Below are 21,784 nucleotides of genomic sequence, written 5' to 3'. Positions count from 1 at the left end.
ATATTTAGTTCAGCTGATCAACATTACTAATGGATGTGAATCATGTCAACAATATCTCATGGAAAGAAAAATGTTAGCTTATATAGAAAGTCTAGCTGTCATTGGTTCAATTTTAACCCAAAAAGGACACTTATTCTTTTTGGTACAATTAAACAAAAAAGTAAGAAAATTCTAAAGTGGGGCGTGCCCTTCAAAACTTTGTAGACCAACATTTTTAATACCATTTCAATTGCTTCAAATTTGTTGAAAGCTATATAAAGGATTATATTCCCATATACGTATATTTAAATCTTCCAAACTCAATAGGGTTCTACTCTGACCCAAAACAGAAACTTGTGCCAAATTTGAAGTCGATTGGACTAAAACTGCGTTCTGGACTTTGATCACAAAAATGTGTTCACAGACAGACGGACATTTGCAATATCAACTCAGGACGAGCAATATGTTATTGCCAAAGACACCATATATTATGTCTATCTCTTCTCCTGTTCCACAGTGTGGCGCAGGGTATAAATATGGGAAATGTTTAAAGCTAAAGCCATTTTTATCGGGAGATACATAAGTTTTTTTTGCTACATAGCAGTGGTAATTTTGCAAGGCTATGGGCTAGATCTCGCAAAGATAGGTGACCAATTGCGGTTTTTGGGATAATATTTGGGGCGACATTTAGACAAATCGGAACCTTATCTAAATCTTAACGGATTCTGTTGAATGTCTGACATAACAGTGTATAGAATTTGATTACAATATGGGGAAATAATCGCTGAAATTGTGTGTAGACTGTAGGTATTCTAGTCATATTTGCCTAAATCGGAAAAAACATATGTATGTATATGGGAACTTTACCTAAATCTGATCCGTTTTGGATAAAATGCGACACACTTAAATAGAATGTTAAATCTACTCTCCGTGTAGAATATCTAGTCAATTGGACTAAAACCCCATTGAACTTGGGTGTAAAATATGAAGCAGCTACACCTGCGGTCAATATAATATCACACATTGCCAAATATTTAATGCTACACTCAGTGCAAAATTTCAAGTGAATCGGATTGTGACTTACGGTTGTTATATGAATCCAAATTCATCGAAAGATATATATGGGAGCTATATCTAAATCTTAACCGATTTTAATCAAATTTGGCATACTTGTCGATACCATCGATTGTGTTCTTTTTGCAAAATTTGAAGCAAATTAATGAGTAATTTTTGCTTATGGTCATTAAAATTCATATCCATATCAATTTTCACCATACGTAGCAAGTATGTCAATTCGACCACCTGTGCAAAATTTCAAGTCAAACGAAGTCAATCTTTGGTCTCCAGTAATCATACTCTTATGCATTTGAATCGGTTAGAAGATACTATAATCAGATAAATAAGAGTAACAGTTTAGCCTCTGTGGTCAAAAGAGTGTCGGTTAGGTTAGGTATAGTGGTAGCCCAATATTTCAGGTTCACATAGGCTATTCAGTCCATTGTGATACCACAGTGGTGAACTTCTCTCTAATCACAGAGTGTTGCCCGATTCTATGTTTAGCTCAGTGACAAGGGACCTCCTTTTTATAGCCGAGTCCGAACGGCATTGCAGTGAAACCACTTAGAAAAGCTTTGAAACACTCAGAAATTTGAACAGCATTACTGAGAGGGAATAATCCACCGCTGGAAAACTTTTTTGGGGTTTGGTCGAAACTGGGTTTGAACCCACAACCCTGTGTATGCATGTTAACCATTACTCCACGGTTGCTCCTATAAAAGTGTAAATCGCGATATAATCGTAGCTATATGTAAATGTTTCAACCAAATTTGCCACACGTGATGGCACTATCAAATGTACTTCTTATCTAAATTTGAAGCCAATCAATATGAAATTCTGGCATGTGGGGCCATATGAGTGCATATCGGGCGAGCTATATCTAAATCTGAACCATTTTAGTTGATGTATTGAAGGTTTTAAGAGACTCATAAAACAATCGGATTTACGAAATTTAAAAAAAGATCGGTGGATAACCACGCCAATTATGACCAAATCGGTGATAAAATCGGTGATAAATATATATGGCAGCTATATCCAAATTTGAACCGATTTTTTCCAAAATAAATAGCGATTGTCTTTGAGCCGAACTAAGACCCTATGCTTTATTTGAGGACGATCGGCCTTAATCTGCGAGCTGTATTTCGCACACAAAAATACATGAACAGACAGACTCATACATTAATTCTCGGTAATTATCGGTATACTACACTATGGGTGTTAGGCGGATCCTTCATACAAAAAAAAAAAAAAAAACGTTTCCTTCAATTTAAAGAGTTTGATTAGAGTGATAAAAACTCGTGGATAAACACCGGTTTATTTTCTTACACCGATTGTCGGTTTTCGTGAAAATCCCATTTTCAGTGGACTGGTAAAATCGGTGTTCTCACGGCCTCAACAACCGGTTTCCGGTTTTTATATTTTCATTGTAAAATTGCAAATATAACGCCAAATTTAGACATATATGTACATCTGGATTTTTTAACAAACTGCAATGAAAATATTTCTTAATAGTTGCAACGTGCCTATTTTAAAGTAAAAAAATTAAATTAAATAAAATTAAATAAAAAAATTAAAGTAAAAAAAAAAATAAATAAATTAACTTATTTTTTCCTTCGATTTTTTTTTTTGACAATAAAATTAGATTTTCCTTTCAAAACCGGTTAAACCAGTTTGCCGGTTATTTGTTTCAAAAAACACTGTCCAACGGGTTTTGGAAAAAAGTCCGATTTTTTAAAACGGAGAAAAATCGACTTTCAATAAATAACTTACTTCTTTACAATAAATAAACTTTTTTGCGAGCTATATGTCCTTAAATCTGGGCTCTATAAAATTAAAATTAGGATACACTTCTCATTTACTGACTTTTTAGTCACTTTTTGCTATATAAGCAAACGTTTTCTTAATTTCCAAACAGCTTTAAACGCAAGATGCGAATGACTCAACATGAGTCTTACCCTATCCCAGTAAAAAAAGCGTCGCCAAAAAAGTAGTGAAAATGTTCTTTTTGGATCCGGAAGTGGTGCAAAATTGGCGCAGAAGCGATGAATTTAAAACGGACATCCGTCCTATGACAAGCCCGTGAAAATGTTCTTTTTGGATCCAGAAGTGGTGACGCAGAAGCGATGAATTTAACATGGGCTTGTCATAGGGCGGATGTCCACCATTTCAACAGCCGTTGCACTGAATTCGAATGACTTCATAAGGTGTGAAGCGAATCCAATGTTTTGGATGTAAATTAAAAAATTCTGTGATATTTTGTCAAATAATTAATTTTTATAATTTTTTATAATTTTTAATGGATTCTAACGCTTGTCGGAAACGTTTGACCTCAAATATTTTCAAAAATTCACAATTTTTTCAGATTGGATTTAGCATTTTTTTCGACAAAATTTAAACGATTTGTACCATTTTATGAATTCTTACTCTGTTTTTAACCTATTTGAAACAAAAAAGTTAAAATTATCCATTAAAAGTATGAAAAAACCAAGTAATAAAAAATCGAATTAAAAGAACTTCCTTGGTAGTTAAATAAAGAACATCATTGGGAGTGCATCTTCTGGAAGTCCTCTTAAAGTTGTGCCTTTGGAAGAACTTCCAAATTTTTTTGCTGGGGTATTATACTCTGTACCACAGTAGAGGTGTATATTGGCATCATGTACCAAATTTCAACTGGATCGAATAAAATGTGCTCCCTCAAAAAGCTCCGGATATTAAGGGGTCGCTTTATATAGGGCCTACACCTAAAAGTGATCCGATATGGTCCATTTGCAATATTATTCGACCTACATCAGTAACAACTATTTGTGCCAAGTTTCATGGCTATAGGTTGTTGCGTTCGGTAGTTAGTACGGCCCTTGAAAGTTGAACGAACGGACGGATATCGCTAGATCATCTCAGAATTTCGCCTAATATTTCGTTGTATTACAAAGGCGGAGGGTAAACAACATTAGCTCATATAATTAACCAAAAATGTACGCTTTTTTGTTCTTTTTGGTACAATTGACAAAAAAAAGAAAATAATGTTTATTCCCTGTGACAGGTTCATTTATAAGACACACACATGCCACCACATATGGTGGAAGGTTTGAAAACATTAGCTCATGTATCAGTTTTTCGACTAATGTTAACCCAAAAAGTACACTTTATTGTTCTTTTTGGTACAATTGAGAAAAATCATTTTCTCCCAGCAACAGGTTCATTTATAAGACACACAAACACATGCGAAATCGTAGTTAACCGCAAGGCTGCTGTGAAGCCAGTTTTCAGTTTCAATCTAATTAAGTTATTACACTCATTCGTTTAAATGCTCCTTTAATATGTTCTGCCATTTTACAAATTATCATTACATACATTACCTTAATGTTTACCTATATACTTACCTGTAATTTCATATCCTCTTCCTTTTCTGGTCTACTGCTGGTGTTTGATGGCTATGATGTTGTTATTACATCTTCTACGGTTTTCTTTTCCGTTTTATGCATTGTTCTACATTCGTCGGTTGGCTGTTTAACATCCTGCCTACTGAACGGATACCGTTTTTGGATCTATGTGTATGTGGGTGTGTATATTGACTTTTCTACACATACAGGTGTACGCTATGAACAGGGCGGTGTTGGCAGTGGCTTCAAGCATGTCGAAACCAATGCACAAGGCGAGAAACGTCTCTTCCAAGTAAAGGGTAAACGTAACGTACGTGTGCGTCAAGTTAATTTGTCCGTGTCGTCGATGAACAAGGGCGATTGCTTCATATTGGATGCTGGTAATGAGATTTATGTATATGTGGGTGCCCAGGCTAAACGTGTGGAAAAATTGAAAGCTATTAGTGCCGCAAATCAGATAAGAGATCAGGATCATAATGGCCGAGCCAGAGTGCAAATTATTGGTAAGTAGAGTGTTAAGAGCTCAGTGTTGAGTTGACTGAGGAGTGTCACAACTGCCTGGTTGCATGGTTGGAATTGTAATTTCATTATCACTTTACAGATGAATTTAGTACCGATGGTGATAAGCAGAACTTCTTTACTGTCTTGGGATCTGGATCACCTGGTCAAGTTCCTGAGGAATCTGTTGCCGAAGAAGATGGAGCCTTTGAGACAGCCGATGCCAATTCGGTTTCTTTGTACAAAGTTAGCGATAGCACTGGAAAACTTAAAATTGATCCCATCTCCCAGAAACCTTTGCGCCAGGAAATGTTACAGTCGCAAGATTGCTTTGTTTTGGATACTGGATCTGGTATCTATGTGTGGGTGGGTCGTGGGGCCACTCAGAAGGAAAAAACCGATTCCATGGCCAAGGCTCAAGAATTTTTGCGCACCAAAAAATATCCTGCCTGGACTCAAATCCATCGTGTGGTTGAGGGAGCTGAATCGGCTCCGTTCAAGCAATACTTTGCCACTTGGCGCGATGCTGGTATGTCTCACACCCGCTTGGTACGTTCTGCCTTGGGCTATGACACCGATGACTCCGATTTCGATGTAGATGATGTTGATTCAGTTTTGAAGAATCTCAAAGAACGTGGTGGTCGTGCTATTGGTTTTATGCCTGATAATGGTCAACAAGATTTGGAAGAGCTAACTCAATATGTCTACAATTCCGATGCTGGAGAAGTTAAAGTTAACCAGATTCCTTTCGAAGAGCGTATGCCTTTATTGGGTTTCTCTGCCTATGTTATACCCTATAAATATGAATCCAAATCGGGAGAAACTGGCACCTTGGTATATGTATGGGAAGGTATTGGAGCTAGCGAAGAGGCCAGACAACGTGCTTTTGAAGATGGTATGGCCATGGCCATGGAGCAGAATGGTATTTTAATACGTTGTGTCCAAAATCATGAACCCAGACATTTCCTCAAAATGTTCAAGGGTAAACTATTGACTATGGCCCAAGGTTTGCCCACCGGTCCTCAATTGTTCCATATTCGTGGAGCTGACGAAAGTAGTGTGCATGCCTACGAAGTGAAGGCTGATTCGTCCTCTTTGGCTACTAGCGATGTATTTGCTTTGGTTAGAAATGAAGCTAATAAGGTTTACATATGGATTGGTTTGGTAAGTTGATATGTTTGTTGGTGATTGGTGCTATTTTTAATAATTAACTAATTCAAAATTCAAAAAATTTCGTAACTTATTCAATCAAACATTAATCCAAAAAAAAAAAAAGAATATTCGCTAAAACTTTTCAATTAAAATTTTAATAGAAATTGAAAAAATATTCAATTATAAAATGAATTGTTTCAGTTACTTTTTACCAAAAATCAAAGACAGATATTAATTATGTAGATATTATCATTTTCGTGATTGGCGCAGTTTCAATTAAAATTTAATTGGATCAATTAATTTCTTAATTGAAGTCAAAAAATATTTTTTTTGATTGAATCCCTTAATTATACCCTGCGCCACAGGGCATTATAAGTTAGGGCATATGTTTGCAATACCCAGAAGGAAACGATATAGACATATGGTGTCCTTGGCAATAATGCTCAGGTTCGGTCCCTGAGTCGATGTAGCCATGACCGTCTGTCCTTCCGTCTGTGAACACATTTTTGGGATCAAAGCTTTGGTCGACATTTTAGTCCAATCGACAAATTTGGAACAATCGACAAATTTGGGTCAAAATAGAGCCCTATTGAATTTGAAATCAGAAAAAAGCGTTATGGATGGTGGCAGTAATATTCCTTACCATCCGACTGGAAACGATTAATTTTTGTTTCATCCGACCCTATTACTCGTTTCCAGTTATTCTCCAATTTTTGTGCTATTTGCTACATTTACATTTTTGTCCGATAACGCTGATGCTTAATAGCCGATGTCAGACCAGTTCTTCTAAGCGCTCTTCGTGCTGCCCACTCATTTCGGGTTTATTTATTGCGGCACCTGTTTTGGTGTTTTTGCCTGTTTATTAGTCAATAAACGTTCCATGGCTCGTACATCTCTCTCCGTGAGCAAAGTTGGTCTCGATTTTTTTAAATCAAGCGGAGGAACATTTCGTCTTTTCCGAACTTGAAGCACCGTTCTGTGGCAAATTCCTAAAATTTTTGCTATTTTCCGCGCTGACTCATTAGTTTTGTGATTTCGACAATTTGATTTTCCGTGTCAACCGATATTTTTCGCATTTTTCACTGTTTGTATATTTTTGGGGAAAAAATCCACAAGTGTGCACTAAAACTGTCAGACTCTGGCAAAAACTTATATGTTTTGTGGATCGCACAATAACTCAAATAACGGTGTATAATCCACATGCTTTTGACTCATTTTCCACTGTTACCAGAGTAAAAAAATTAAAACGTGCAAAAGTGGATACATTGTCATTTTCATTACTTTGCATTATTCTTTAAAATGATGTTGTATTGAAAAAAAATTGTTTCGAGTTTAATTTTTGTGCTAATTAAGATACTAAATAAAACAAGTATATACGGCCGTAAGTTCGGCCAGGCCGAATCTTATGTACCCTACACCATGGATTGCGTAGAAACTTCTACGAAAGACTGTCATCCACAACCGAATAACTTGGGTTGTGATAATACTTTCCGATGGCAAGGTATCATAAAACTTCTTAACATCGTCTTCGCACGCTCACAAAAAATCGCTTCTGTAACATATACTCCCAAACATATTTTGCTTCAAGCATATATATTTTTGGGTATTGCCCAAACATTTATATGTTTGATCTCTTCCAATATATAATATGTTTGAAAGCATATTGGTCTAAACAATATATGTTTGGGTAGTCTAAGTTCCAAACATTTTGTATTTTTGCATCCAAATTCAATAATGTTGTCTTCCAAAAAACAATATGTTATTATGTGAACATATAATATGTTTGGAAGCCTTTTGCACCCAAAAATATTATATGCTTAAAAAAAATTCTCCCAAACAATATTGTGCTCAAAATTTTATTTATTTATTTATATATTTACAATCATAATGAATTATGAAAATAAACAGGTAATATAGGTGCTAACAACATAGGTTTTCGACCAGAATGCTCAAACTTTTGTTTCTGCCCAATTGTATATTCCCCCACATCTTTCTCACTTCCACGAGATTTTTTAGTTCTTAGCACCTTTTTCTGTAATACAAACATTGTAGAAGAAACTATTCAATTGTATGATTTTTTTTTTATTTTAATTTTACCTTTTGCCGGACGGGGATTCGAACAGCGGACCACACAGTTTGTAAGGATCAAAGAAGTAGCTGATCAATTGACCAAGGAAAAATAAAATGTTAATTTTGTAATAACAAGCAACAACCACCAACTTAATTCAATATCGCTCCCTGTTAAATAGCGCTCCAAGCTACTAAACACATATATGTTTATAGGCTATTTCTAAATTAATATATGTTTGCATCCAAGCATATTATATTTACAAACATTTTATGTCCCAAACATAATATGTTCTAACATATTAACATATATGTCCCAAACATGTTATGCTAGTTTATGAACATTATATGCTTGCACTCAAAAATATTGTGTTTAAAAATTTGTGTTCCAAACATATAATGTTTATAGCCAAACATATGAAAAACAGTCTTTTTCATCCGTGCGGTTCATACATATAATTATAGACCGATATACTAGCACAATGTACCAACTTTCAACTTAATCGGATGAAATTTGCTCCTCCAAGAGGCTCCAGAACCAAATTTGGGGGGTCGGTTTATATGGGGACTATATATAATTATGGACCGATGTGGACCAATTTTTGCATGGTTGTTAGAGACCTTATACTAACACTATGTACCAGATTTCAACCGGATCGGATGAATTTTGCTCCCCCAAGAGGCTCTGGAGGTCAAATCTGGGGGTCGGTTTATATGGGGACTATATATAATTATGGTCCGATGTGGACCAATTTTTGCATGGTTGTTAGAGACAATATACCAATACCGTGTACCACATTTCAGCCGAATCGGATGCAATTTGCTTCTCTTTGAGGCTCCGCAAGCCAAATCTGGGGATCGGTTTATATGAGGGCTATATATAATTGTGAACCGATGTGGACCAATTTTTGCATGGATGTTAGAAACTATATACTAACATCACGTTCCACATTTGAACCGGATGGAATGAAGTTTGCTCCTCCAAGAGGCTCCGGAGATAAAATCTGCAGAACGGTTTATATGGCGGCTATATATAATTATGGACCGATGTGGACCAATTTTTGCATGGTTGTTAGAGACCATATACTAACACTATGTACCAAATTTCAACCGGATCGGATGAAATTTGCTTCGCTTTGAAGATCCGCACGCCAAATCTGGGGATCGGTTTATATGGGGGCTATATATAATTATGAACCGATGTGGACCAATTTTTGCATGGTTATTAGATACCATATACTAACATCACGTACCATATTTCACCCAGATCGGATGAAATTTGCTTCTCTTTGAGGCTGCCCAAGCCAAATCTGGGGATCGGTTTATATGGGGGCTATATATAATTATGGACCGATGTGGACCAATTTTTGCATGGTTGTTAGAGACAATATACCAATACCATGTACCAAATTTCAGCCGGATCGGATGAAATTTGCTTCTCTTAGAGGCTCCGCAAGCCAAATCTAGGGGTCCGTTTATATGGGGGCTATACGTAAAGTTGAACCAATATGGCCCATTTGCAATACCATCCGAACTACATCAATAGCAACTACTTGTGCCAAGTTTCAAGTCGATAGCTTGTTTCGTTCGGAAGTTAGCGTGATTTCAACAGACGGACGAACGGACGGACATGCTTAGATCCGCTCAGAATTTCACCATGACCCAGAATTTATATACTTTATGGGGTCTTAGAGCAATATTTCGATGTGTTACAAACGGAATGACATCCTATGGTGGAGGGTATAAAAAGAAAAGTTAGCATTTTGATTATTTTGAGAGAGCTTACAGCCTTTTAAAGTTGAAATTGACAATTATGTATCCACATCCTTCAACAAATTTGAAGGATTTCAAATGGTATCGAAAATATTGATCAATATTTTCGCCCGACTTTAGACTTTCCTTACTTGTTTTGTTATTGAAATCAAACAATTTTGTTTTCGTTGGATGGTAGGCTGCTTCCGAGTTTGAAAAAACTATGGCTCAAGAACGTTTTGGCCATTATTGGCCCGATGCCGAGGCTGAAGTTATTGAAGAAGGTGCTGAACCTGAAGATTTCTGGGAGGATTTGAATGGCGAAGGTACTTATGATCGTAGTTTGAGTGATAAAGGTTCTGCTCCCATATTGGAACCTCGACTCTTCCATTGCCGTTTGTTACGCAATCGTATTAAGGTTGAAGAAGTCAATCACTTCGAACAAGCCGATTTGGATATGGATGATGTTATGCTTATTGATGCTGGTGATGAGATCTATATGTGGGTTGGTAGTGGCGCCACTGAAGAAGAAAATAACAGAATTTTGGATATGGCCAAGGTAAGGACAATTAAATGTCCCAATAAGCCTTCAAACTGATTTACATTTATCCTGCTTGTTTTTTCCATAACAGAAATATATCAAATCGGAACCCACTGCCCGTACCATTGATACCGTCAGTGTTATTCGCATTGCACAGGATCATGAACCTCGTGTCTTCAAGCGCATGTTCCCCAGCTGGGAGGATGGTTTCTGGCAGGTCAGTAGAAAATTTAAACCATTATTCATCTGGCATCACATCATTTAATTGTTGACTAATTAATTCTTAGTTTAATAACTTCATTCATGCATTAAATTTAACTTCATGTGTGTGTTTTTGTTGTTCTTATTATTTTTGTTATTCATAAGTAATTTATTAACCAGAGTTGTTTTGTTGTTACATTTTTTTGTGCATGTGCATATTGTAGAACTTGAAACTAATTAAAATAAATGCTTCAAATTAATTAATAAAAAGTAGTTTTATATTAGCATAATTTAATAACAATATGTTATAAACAATTAATAATATAGGTAAATGGAAATATGAACACATAAATTGTTCCTGATTAGCTATTAAGATAGTGAGGTAATCAAGTGTTGGAAAACTTACTAAATTGTAATTAATATCAAGGAAATCATGTGGATCAAATGAAAACCTCAAATATTATTTCGCAATAATCCATGATCGCATACTTGAAGTGGCCATAGCCGAGTGTGACATACGTGACGGCAGAGTGGGACCCAAGCACATCTGATGGGTGAGAGGACGGACTTGGGCGTACATGTGGAGGACCCAAACACCGAGATCTTATTCCGTTTACCGTAGATGTGCGTGCCATAACGAAATGTGTTAAATGGCTCACAAATAACACGAGGCCACAAAACCTGAACATTTTCACAGATTGCCGGAGGGCAATGAAGGCAATAGAGTACATCACTGTTCGACCGCGAACAGTATGGAAATGCGTTTTCATACCTAAAGCGGGAAAAGGCTCTCATTCGAGTGCGAATAATTATCCTCATTCCTTCTTAAGACTCTGGAGAGAATGATCGATATTTATCTTAGAACTAGCGTCGATTCAAGATTACTCTCGAAACGACAGCATGCATACTCGAAAGGCAGGTCTACTGAGATCGCATTGCATGAACTAGTCAGCTTTATTGAAAGCTCACTATCTGCCAAAGAATACACAATCTAGAGGTGTGCATGTGAGTAATATTTTACTCACGCTCACGCACGATATTGTTTGGTAGGACTCACGTTCATGCACACTCACGAAAAGGAAATTTGTACTCACGCACGAAAATGTCATGACTCACGAAAAATACCGTGACTCACGAAAAATATCGTCACTCACGAAAAATGTCATGACTCGGGAACAATTTTTTGAGTAATTTACCTTAGCGACGTGTCTGAAAACATGAGCATTATTAAAATCGAGAGCGTTATTACACTCTTAACATCCCAGGTGTCACTAAAATTGTAAATGAATTTAACTCTTAAGCGTTTTATGTTTGTGAGCGGGATTATTTTCGTGAGCGTAAATCTTTACTCATGCACACTCACGACTCACGCGTGAGTCACGACAATTTTCGTGAGTCACGATAATTTCGTGTCACGTGCACACCTCTAACACAATCGTGGCGTTTCTAGACATCGAAGGGGCGTTCAATAATGTCCATCCGAGCTCGATATTAAATGGACTGACAACTCTGAATGTTGATCCAGGTATACTTAGGCTGTTAGACGAACTTCTAATAAAGGGACGTATTTCAGCCACACTAGGGCATGCAAACATACAAAGGTATGTGAACAGAGGCACTCCCCAAGGAGGAGTTCTATCACCTCTTCTTTGGAATGTTGCTACAAACAACCTTCTGGTTTCCCTAGAAAAAGAAAGGATAAAAGTGGTGGCATACGCAGATGATGTGGCGCTAGCAGTCAGGGGAAAATTCCCATCCACGATCAGAGATATTATACAGACAGCACTCCGGATGACTGAGAAATGGGCGAAAGATAATGGTCTTGGTGTAAATCCAGCAAAGACAGAAATAGTCATGTACGGCAAAGATCGCAAAACTCCCACGGTTAGGCCCATTTCCTTAGGGGGTACTGAAATTCCCTTTGGTGAGTGTGCAAAATACCTTGGCGTTATTTTGGACAGGAAGCTGAATTTTAGGCTTAATATTGAAGAGAGGGCGAGAAAAGCCACGGTAGCTTTGTACTCGTGCAGAAAGGCAATAGGGAAAAAGTGGGGACTAAGACCAAAAATTGTGCATTGGCTATACACGGCAGTGGTTAGACCTATAATGCTATATGGTGTTGTAGTCTGGTGGCCGGCACTTCAGAAACCGACTTGTTTAGATAAAGTTCAGCGTATGGCGAGCTTATGTATCTCAGGTGCATTTAGTAAGACAGGAACAGACTCCCTTAATGTCATGCTACATCTATTGCCTTTAGATATATTGGCCAAACAGTCAGCTGCAACAACGGCTGTGCGGTTGCGCGAGCTATCGCTGTGTACGGTCATAGTTCGGTCCTCAAAGTAATGTAAGTTGTGCCTAAAGTAGTGGATTACACCCTGGCAAAACCACTTTTTGACAAAAAGTTTGAAACTCTAATTCCCAACAGTGAGGCGTGGTGTACACAGACCCCGGGGAATAAAAGATATATAGATTTCTATACTGATGGCTCCAAATTGAATGGACAAGTGGGGTTCGGAGTATATTTTAAAGATCTGGAACTTCGAATAGCGAAAAGATTACCTAATCACTGTAGTGTATTCAGGCTGAAATATTAGCAATAAGAGAGGTGGCGAAGTGGCTGAGAAGTAATGTTCCAAAAAATGTGGGCATTAATACGTACTCAGACAGTCAACCTGCAATAAAATCCTTGGACTCTGTGTTCCTTAACTCGAAAACGTCCATCGATTGCCGCAAATCTCTCAACGAGATGGCTGAGCAGTACAATATTCACCTAACATGGGTGCCTGGCCATAGGAACATACCGGGGAACTGCGAAGCGGATGAGTTAGCAAGGCTATAAACTACCTTACATATTCCAGGGGAACTAGAATCTGTTGGTATGTCTCTGGCTACCTGCAAGTTCTTACTGCGTGAGAAGGCTGTCATGATGGCAAATGTTCGATGGGAGAATTGCAAGGGTTGTAAAGACACCAAGCAAATATGGCCCCATTTAAACTTAAACCGCACACTAGTGTTCTCAAGACGTCAGATATCACTACTGATATCTGCTATAACGGGTCGCTGCCTGACAGGCGATTTTGCAAAAACTATTGGTGCGAAGTATAATGACTATTGTATGAGCTGTCATGATGCGGAGGAAAAGGAATCAGTTAAACACCTCTTGTGTGAGTGTCCTGTATTTTGTGTAAGGCGTAAGCAAATTTTAGGGGCATATAGCTTTAAATTACTGGCGGACCTGGAAAACGTTAACTTAAGCAGTCTGTTAATGTTTGTGGAACAATCTGTTCAACAAAAGAAAATAATAGAGAAGGTTCAGTGGTTAAAACTCGAAGTGTCCATATGTAATAGGTAATTTCAGTTAAATGTGGTATCACAATGGACTGCATAGTCTAAGTGAGCCTGAAACTTAATCGGGCTGCCACTTTAACCTAACCTAACCTAACCTTCTTTTGTCCAAAAGTCGATGAATTTTGTAATGAAGTCCGTTTGTCTTTATAGTTAAGTGATTCGACTTAAAACTGGGTGTCTTCACATGAAAGAAAATTTAGTTTGAATAAGGTCAATTTGACTTTAATAATTCTGAAAAATTCTTCAAAATTAATTCAATTGTCTTTCAATTTGTTGACTTTTTGTGCCTTGACTAAACTGTTTAGATATTTTAATTTTAAGATACGTTTTTACATGAAAAATAGGATAATATCTAGTCGAGTCTGAATTTGAAAATTTAAATTGTCAAAGATTCTAGGATTTTTGTTAAAAAAAAGTAATGGCTTGTGAAGCGCTTAATAATTGAAAAATATGTAGATGGACATAACGTTCAGGTCGTTTTGTAATTATACGTAAATATGTGTATGCCTCTAATTATGAATATGTAACAACAAATATTCGAAGTTCGTGTGTATACAGGGTATATCAAAATCACATTATTTATCATTCTATTCATGACCTAAGCCGATTTGGAAGAATATCGATTTTCGGCCCAACCTAATATATCATCAAGATTACTACGAAATTAATATGTAGAACTACTAACTTTGATTACAAGGTAAGTTGATATAATATTTTACATAATTTTGCTCATTAGAAAATCGCTTTTGAGAAATATATTGACATGGATATAAGTTGTTAAGTTTTTATATGTAATGCACAGAGAATGAAGCCGACCAATTTTTGTCAGCGGCCTTGATACAAAATTTTTGCCTCCGGCGGCTTGACGGCTAAGCCCATATATATATTTATCTACTCGGCGGTGGATAATCATCCACTATAAAATCAATTAGAAGTTATTCGAAGGGTAATGAGATTAGTTGTACAACCAATCTTACAATCAAATTTACATTTCATTCAAATTTTCTGAGCAAAATTTTTTTCGAAACTAACAGGGGCACGACTCGGCGGCTTCATTCTCTGGTACTGCACATAACAGGTTGGCTGATAAGTCCCCGGTCTAACAAAGAAAAACACATTTTTTGTCAAAATTCGTTTTTATTATTCAACGTAGTTCCCTTCAAGAGCGATATAACGATTATAACGACTTTCCAATTTTTTGATACCATTTTGGTAGTACTCCTTCTGTTTTGCCTCAAAATAGGCCTCAGTTTCGGCGGTCACCTCTTCATTGCAGCCAAGTTTTTTCCCTGCGAGCATCCTTTTGAGGTCTGAGCACAAGAAAAAGTCGCTGGGGCCGGATCTGGAGAATACGGTGGGTGGGGAAGCAATTCGAAGCCCAATTCATGAATTTTTGCATTCGTTCTCAATGACTTGTGGCACGGTGCGTTGTCTTGGTGGAACAACACTTGTTTCTTCTTCATATGGGGCCGTTTTGCCGCGATTTCGACCTTCAAACGCTCCAATAACGCCATATAATAGTCACTGTTGATGGTTTTTCCTTTCTCAAGATAATCGATAAAAATTATTCCATGCGCATCCCAAAAAACAGAGGCCGTTACTTTGCCAGCGGACTTTTGAGTCTTTCCACGCTTCGGAGACGTTCAACGGTCGCTGTCCACTCAACCGACTGTCGATTGGACTCAGGAGTGTAGTGATTGAGCCATGTTTCATCCATTGTCACATATCAACGGAAAAACTCGGGTGTATTACGAGTTAACACCGCTCAAAATCATCAACACGTTGTTGTTTTTGGTCAAATGTGAGCTCGCGCGGCACCCATTTTGCACAGAGCTTCCGCATATCCAAATATTGATGAATGATATGACCAACACGTTCCTTTGATATCTTTAAGGCCTCTGCTATCTCGATCAACTTCGTATTACGGTCATTCAAAATCATTTTGTGGATTTTTTTTTGATGTTTTCATCGGTAACCACCTCTTTCGGGCGTCCAATGCGTTCACCGTCCTCCGTGCTCATTTCACCACGCTTGAATTTTGCACACCAATCAATTATTGTTGATTTCCCTGGGGCAGAATCCGGAAACTCATTATCAAGCCAAGTTTTTGCTTCCACCGTATTTTTTCCCTTCAGAAAACAGTATTTTATCAAAACACGAAATGCCTTTTTTCCATTTTTTTTTCACAATAACAAAAGTTGCTTCACAAAAGACGCTCTATCTCACAAACTAATTGACTTACAGACGTCAAATTTTGACACGAATCATTTGAAGGTTGGTACTATATAAAAATAATATGAATTTAATACTAGCGACGCCATCTATGTGTCAGACCGGGGACTTATCAGCCAACCTGTTAGCATTTAAACTACCATTTGCATCTAAATTTATAAACTACGAACGATGTACTTGGAATTTTCAGAAAACATGGAGGGTGATAATGTGGTGAGAATACGGTATTTAATTTTTTGATATCTGGTCGGGGACCTCTCCTTGTCCGATCTTTTGAAGATTGAATCAAAATTCTATGATTGGATGAAAATTTCGGAGAAGGTTGGGTGTGGTGTCTAGACTCGTTACGTTATTTTTCGATATTTGGTCGGGGAGGGTGTCTTCCCCTTTGCCAGACGTGTAAACACTAAAAATTCTCCCATTTACTTGAAATTTGCGGAGGACGTGGGGAAGGTTATGAAATTAATATGGGGTACCTGATTTTTTGATATCTGGTACCCCATATTTTCTGGGTAGGTTAGGGGTGATGACTAGAAAAAAACTCTAAAATCTTTTTCGATATTTGGCCGGGAAGAGGGTTCTCTCCCTTGGAAAGGCAACTTCTCCGGCCCCGGAATTTTAAAACAATTTTATTATGCCCAATTTTTTTTTTAAAGAATTGTTATGTATTTACTTTCACTGATTTATTCGACATGCAGCTGAAATAGGATACCTAATTTTCCGGTATGTTGAAAATACCTTCCCTTAAAAATTACAGTAGTTTGGAGGGTGGTCCAACGACTTGAATACAGTACATAACTTTTAAAAACTTTGGTGGGAAGGGACTACCCTCGCTCCTACTTTTTATACACTGCGCCACACTGTGGAACAGGGTATTATAAGTTAGTGCATATGTTAGAAACACCCAAAAATGCTCAGGGTGGGCTCCTGAGTCGATATAGCCATGTTCTTCTGTCCGTCTGTCCGTGAACACATTTTTGTAATCGAAGTCTAGGTCGAAGTCTTCTGTCCGTCTGTCCGTGAACACATTTTTGTAATCGAAGTCTAGGTCGCAGTTTTAGTCCAATCGACTTCAAATTTGGCACAAGTATGTATATATATATATATATGGTATAGAAAATTTAGATCTACAAAGTGGCCCAGGGTATAATATAGTTGGCCCCGCCCGACTTCAGACTTTCCTTACTTGTTTGGTTTGATAATTTCTCGAACGGTCCATAATAATAAATCTGAATAACATGTTGGCTGATAAGTCCCCGGTCTGACTCATAGATGGCGTCGCTAGTATTAAATGCAGTTTATATAGTACCAACCTTCAAATGATTCGTGTCAAAATTTGACGTCTGTAAGTCAATTAGTTTGTGAGAAGAGCGTCTTTTGTGAAGCAACTTTTTTTATTGTGAAAAAAAAAAAATGGAAAAAAAGGAATTTCGTGTTTTCATAAAATACTGTTTTCTGAAGGGAAAAATACGGTGGAAGCAAAAACATGGCTTGATAATGAGTTTCCGGACTCTGCCCCAGGGAAATCAACAATAATTGATTGATATGCAAAATTCAAGCGTGGTGAAATGAGCACGGAGGACGGTGAACGCAGTGGATGCCCGAAAGAGGTGGTTACCGACGAAAGCATCAAAAAAATCCACAAAATGGTTTTGAATGACCGTAAAATGAAGTTGATCGAGATAGCAGAGGCCTTAAAGATATCAAAGGAGCGTGTTGGTCATATCATTCATCAATATTTGGATATGCGGAAGCTCTGTGCAAAATGGATGCCGCGGCTCCATCACTACACTCCTGAGTCCAATCGACAGTCGGCTGAGTGGACAGCGACCGGTAAACCGTCTCCGAAGCGTGGAAAGACTCAAAAGTCCGCTGGCAAAGTAATGACCTCTGTTTTTTGGGATGCGCATGGAATAATTTTTATTGATTATCTTGAGAAGGGAAAAACATCAACAGTGACTATTATATGGCGTTATTGGAGCGTTTGAAGGTCGAAAACGCGGCGAAACGGCCCCATATGAAGAAGAAAAAAGTGTTGTTCCACCAAGACAACGCACCGTGCCACAAGTCATTGAGAACGGTGGCAAAAATTCATGAAATGGACTTCGAATTGCTTCCCCACCCACCGTATTCTCCAGATCTGGCCCCAGCCCTGTTCTCCGACCTCAAAAGGATGCTCGCAGGGAAAAAAATTTGCTGCAATCTAGAGGTGATCGTCGAAACTGAAGCCTATTTTGAGGCAAAACCGAAGGAGTACTACCAAAATGGTATCAAAAAATTGGAAAGTCGTTATAATCGTTGTATCGCTCTTGAAGGGAACTATGTTGAACAATAAAAACGAATTTTGACAAAAAAATGTGTTTTTCTTTGTTAGACCGGGGACTTATCAGCCAAACTGTTATGTGTTAATGTTATAATCAAATTTGAAATGTGATCCATCGATAAAAAAAGCATTGTCGGAATAATTGTACTTCGAATTTCTGAATTCAAAAATTTATTAAAATTTTTATCAAAATTTTATCAGATTTTTAGCAAACTTCTGTCGCAGAAATTTAAAACACATGATTCTTCCATAATTGAACTCTCTTAAAAATAAGTGGTGGGTGATATTACTTGAAGATAAATAAACCAAAGCTAAAAGAAAAATGTTTTCTTCGTCCAGAATCGTTGGGCTTTATCTCCTTCCATAACTTAAAAAACCGTAATCAATGCCACCAATAAATTGAAATCCAAATTCTAATGAATTTCGAAAATACTTTTTAATCCTCAGGATTTTTTCAGAAAGATTGTCTCATCCTTATAATCTCATTTATGTTCCCCGCACATTTAAAGTAAATCGGAATAGTTTAGATTTTCCCCTACTCTTTTAAAAATGGGACGACCCTTCCCAGATAAAATATCGAAAAATAAAATAGAGGATTTTTGTCTAGAGACCACCCTCAATTTTCTATAAAAATTTCAAGACAATTTGCCAGGAAAGAATGTTTGAGGTTTTTTCTAGACAATCGGAATACTTAAATCTAATTTTTCAAAAATCAGGTACTATATATTAACTTCATAACCTCCTCCAAGTCCTCTGTACATTTCAAGTAAATCGCAGAACTTAGTTTTTTTATTGTTCTTAAGAAAAATCGTGCATAGGGGAGGTCTCCTAACTTTTCATGAAAATATCGAGAAAAACAGAGAATTTTGATTTAAACTTCAAAAAGTTGCCAAGTAAATCGATTTAGCCGTTTGGGAGCTTACCTGGTACATTTTATTGCGTGTGAAACTTTTGTGCCAGTTAAAAAAAAAACTCTCAACGATAACAGAAAAAAGTACACTGACCTAAATTATACTCCACATTTTGTGATTTCCCCAAAGCGTTGCTAAAACCAGGAAAATTTAATGTCCTAATGTACATTTTAACTACACTCAAAAAAATGTTTACTTGTATCCAAAGATTTTGACCTTCCCTTAACGATTTTGGTATTGATTCCGAGCCAAAGATGCGGCTTCTTTAAAATAAAGAAATTTTTTAGCGACTTAACTGGCTTTAAATCTATGACCAATAAAATTAATATTAGGATGCAGAACTCATTTATCAAATTTTCATTTTCTTTTCGCGGTTTATTAATAGAGGTACTCAAGTACAAACTAATGTTAGTTTAAAAATCCAAATTATAACGTATACATCAAAGTAAGAAATGGTTTCTTAATTGACAAAAAAAAAGAACGCTAAATCCTTAAAATAAGTCTTAGCCTCTACTTGAAGCGTTTTTATCTTAAATCTAAAGTTTCAATATTTCAGTTAATTTAAGGACAATTTCTTTAAATCAAAAATGTGTTTCTTTACTTGAAGGAAAATTAGCCTTAGTTCAAAGACATGCGACTTTAACGGAGGGACGCAAATTTATAAAATTTATGTCCTAAATTTAATGAAAAAAATTTTTGAAGCAAGCATTATAAACTTCATTTTGATTAAAATTTCATTATTTTAAAGAAATTTGTCCTTACTATTTTGTACTTTTAGCATCCTAAAATTTAGGTTGCGTAATCTTTAATATTACGAAAATATTTTTTTCAGTGTACAACTCTCGAAATTACACCTCTCATAGAAGAAAACATGAACTACAAATGAAGAAAGAAATCTTTGGCGCCAAATCATAGTCATTTTAGCTATACAGTAGTTCTTTCTTACGAGTACTATTTTTGGAAATCGTATGGATATTTTCTTTTGCGCTAGTTCATATTGAACTTATGTGTATGGTCATTGTATTTTACGTTCAATGTTTAGTACATAAAATATTTGAGACGTACTTAAGAAAAGGAACATTTCATTGGACTGTGGAAAATTTCAAAAAAAAAAAAAAATAAAATTCAACTACAAACAAATAATTTTTTTTCCAATAACAATTAGTAAAATTTTGCGTTAGTTTAACTACGGTGCTGTTTTGAAGTGCTGTCATTTTTCTTTAATTTAATATGTCATAGATTTAAGATTTTCTCTTTCGATCTTTCGTTTATGCAAGATTTTCTCAAGCAGATCCATACAATTTACATGAGCGGTGGAGGCTATAAATATTATATTCCTTTAATCTTTATGATTTTCTTATTTGTTATATTTTGGTGAAAGTTTATAACCCCTTGGTGCTTTATTTTTCATTGATATGTACTTATAGCACATATTTTATTCAACATCCACATTAATAACATTTTACTTCATTCTATATTATTTTTATTAAAAAAAATATTTTTTTTCACCTACAGGATGTACTCTCTTATGAAGATGCCCGCAAACAAGTGTTGGAAGACAACGAACGTCTCGATGACAATGACGTCTAAATGACAAACAAAATGCCAAAGTTCTATTCCCGTAGGGGTCATAATTACCATTTCATAACATAATGAACAATTTATTTAAACATACCCTTTATATATCTCTTTTATATATTAACCAATACTATTATACTCTATATCTATCATTATTAATAATTACATTAATTTTAGTTTTTTATCCTCACCGAATGAACTGTGTTTTAAAAAAACAACACATATGTCTACACTTGAACGATTTTAAATAATTCTTGTTGTGTGTTTTTTTTTTAATACTCTCAATATTACCCAAAACAACAACAAGAAGAAACCATGATAAAAAAATATATTCGTTTGTTTTTAACATACATTTTGCATAACTAAATTGCACATAAAATATGCAAGGATAAAATGTTATTCAAATAGCCCATATACCATTTAACAAAATATTTTGTTTTATATTTTTTTTTAAATATTATTTTTAGTTTGTAATAAAAAAAACACAGTTTGTGTTATTATTTTGATTAGCATTTCGATTGTGGCAATTCAATTGTTTAACGGGGGGTAGAGTTAATAAATCGAACATATATAAAATATGTATATACGGCCGTAAGTTCGGCCAGGCAGAAGCTTATGTACCCTCCACCATGGATTGCGTAGAAATTTCTACTGAAGACAGCCACACGGATGAAAAAGACTGTTTTTCATATGTTTGGCTATAAACATTATATGTTTGGAACACAAATTTTTAAACACAATATTTTTGAGTGCAAGCATATAA

The 21,784-nt window shown here is 36.2% G+C and overlaps 1 protein-coding gene across 2 annotated transcripts in view; it reads left to right on the top strand.

Annotated features, from left to right (window-relative positions):
• Gel (Gelsolin) overlaps nt 1–21,533 on the top strand; it is a 176,572-nt gene extending 155,039 nt beyond the window's left edge. For both annotated transcript variants that reach the window (XM_075291812.1, XM_075291813.1), the window contains 5 exons: nt 4,625–4,918; nt 5,017–6,077; nt 10,084–10,443; nt 10,517–10,642; nt 20,959–21,533. In XM_075291812.1, coding sequence (XP_075147927.1) covers nt 4,625–4,918; nt 5,017–6,077; nt 10,084–10,443; nt 10,517–10,642; nt 20,959–21,033 — 1,916 coding nt within the window. In that variant the 3' untranslated portion in view covers nt 21,034–21,533. The remainder of the gene's footprint in view (nt 1–4,624; nt 4,919–5,016; nt 6,078–10,083; nt 10,444–10,516; nt 10,643–20,958) is intronic.
• Nucleotides 21,534–21,784: the final 251 nt, after the last annotated feature.

Source organism: Haematobia irritans, chromosome 1 (assembly GCF_050003625.1).
Source record: "Haematobia irritans isolate KBUSLIRL chromosome 1, ASM5000362v1, whole genome shotgun sequence".
Lineage (NCBI taxonomy): Eukaryota > Metazoa > Arthropoda > Insecta > Diptera > Muscidae > Haematobia > Haematobia irritans.
Note: the sequence above shows the minus strand (reverse complement) of the source record. Positions and strands in the feature narration are given on the sequence as shown.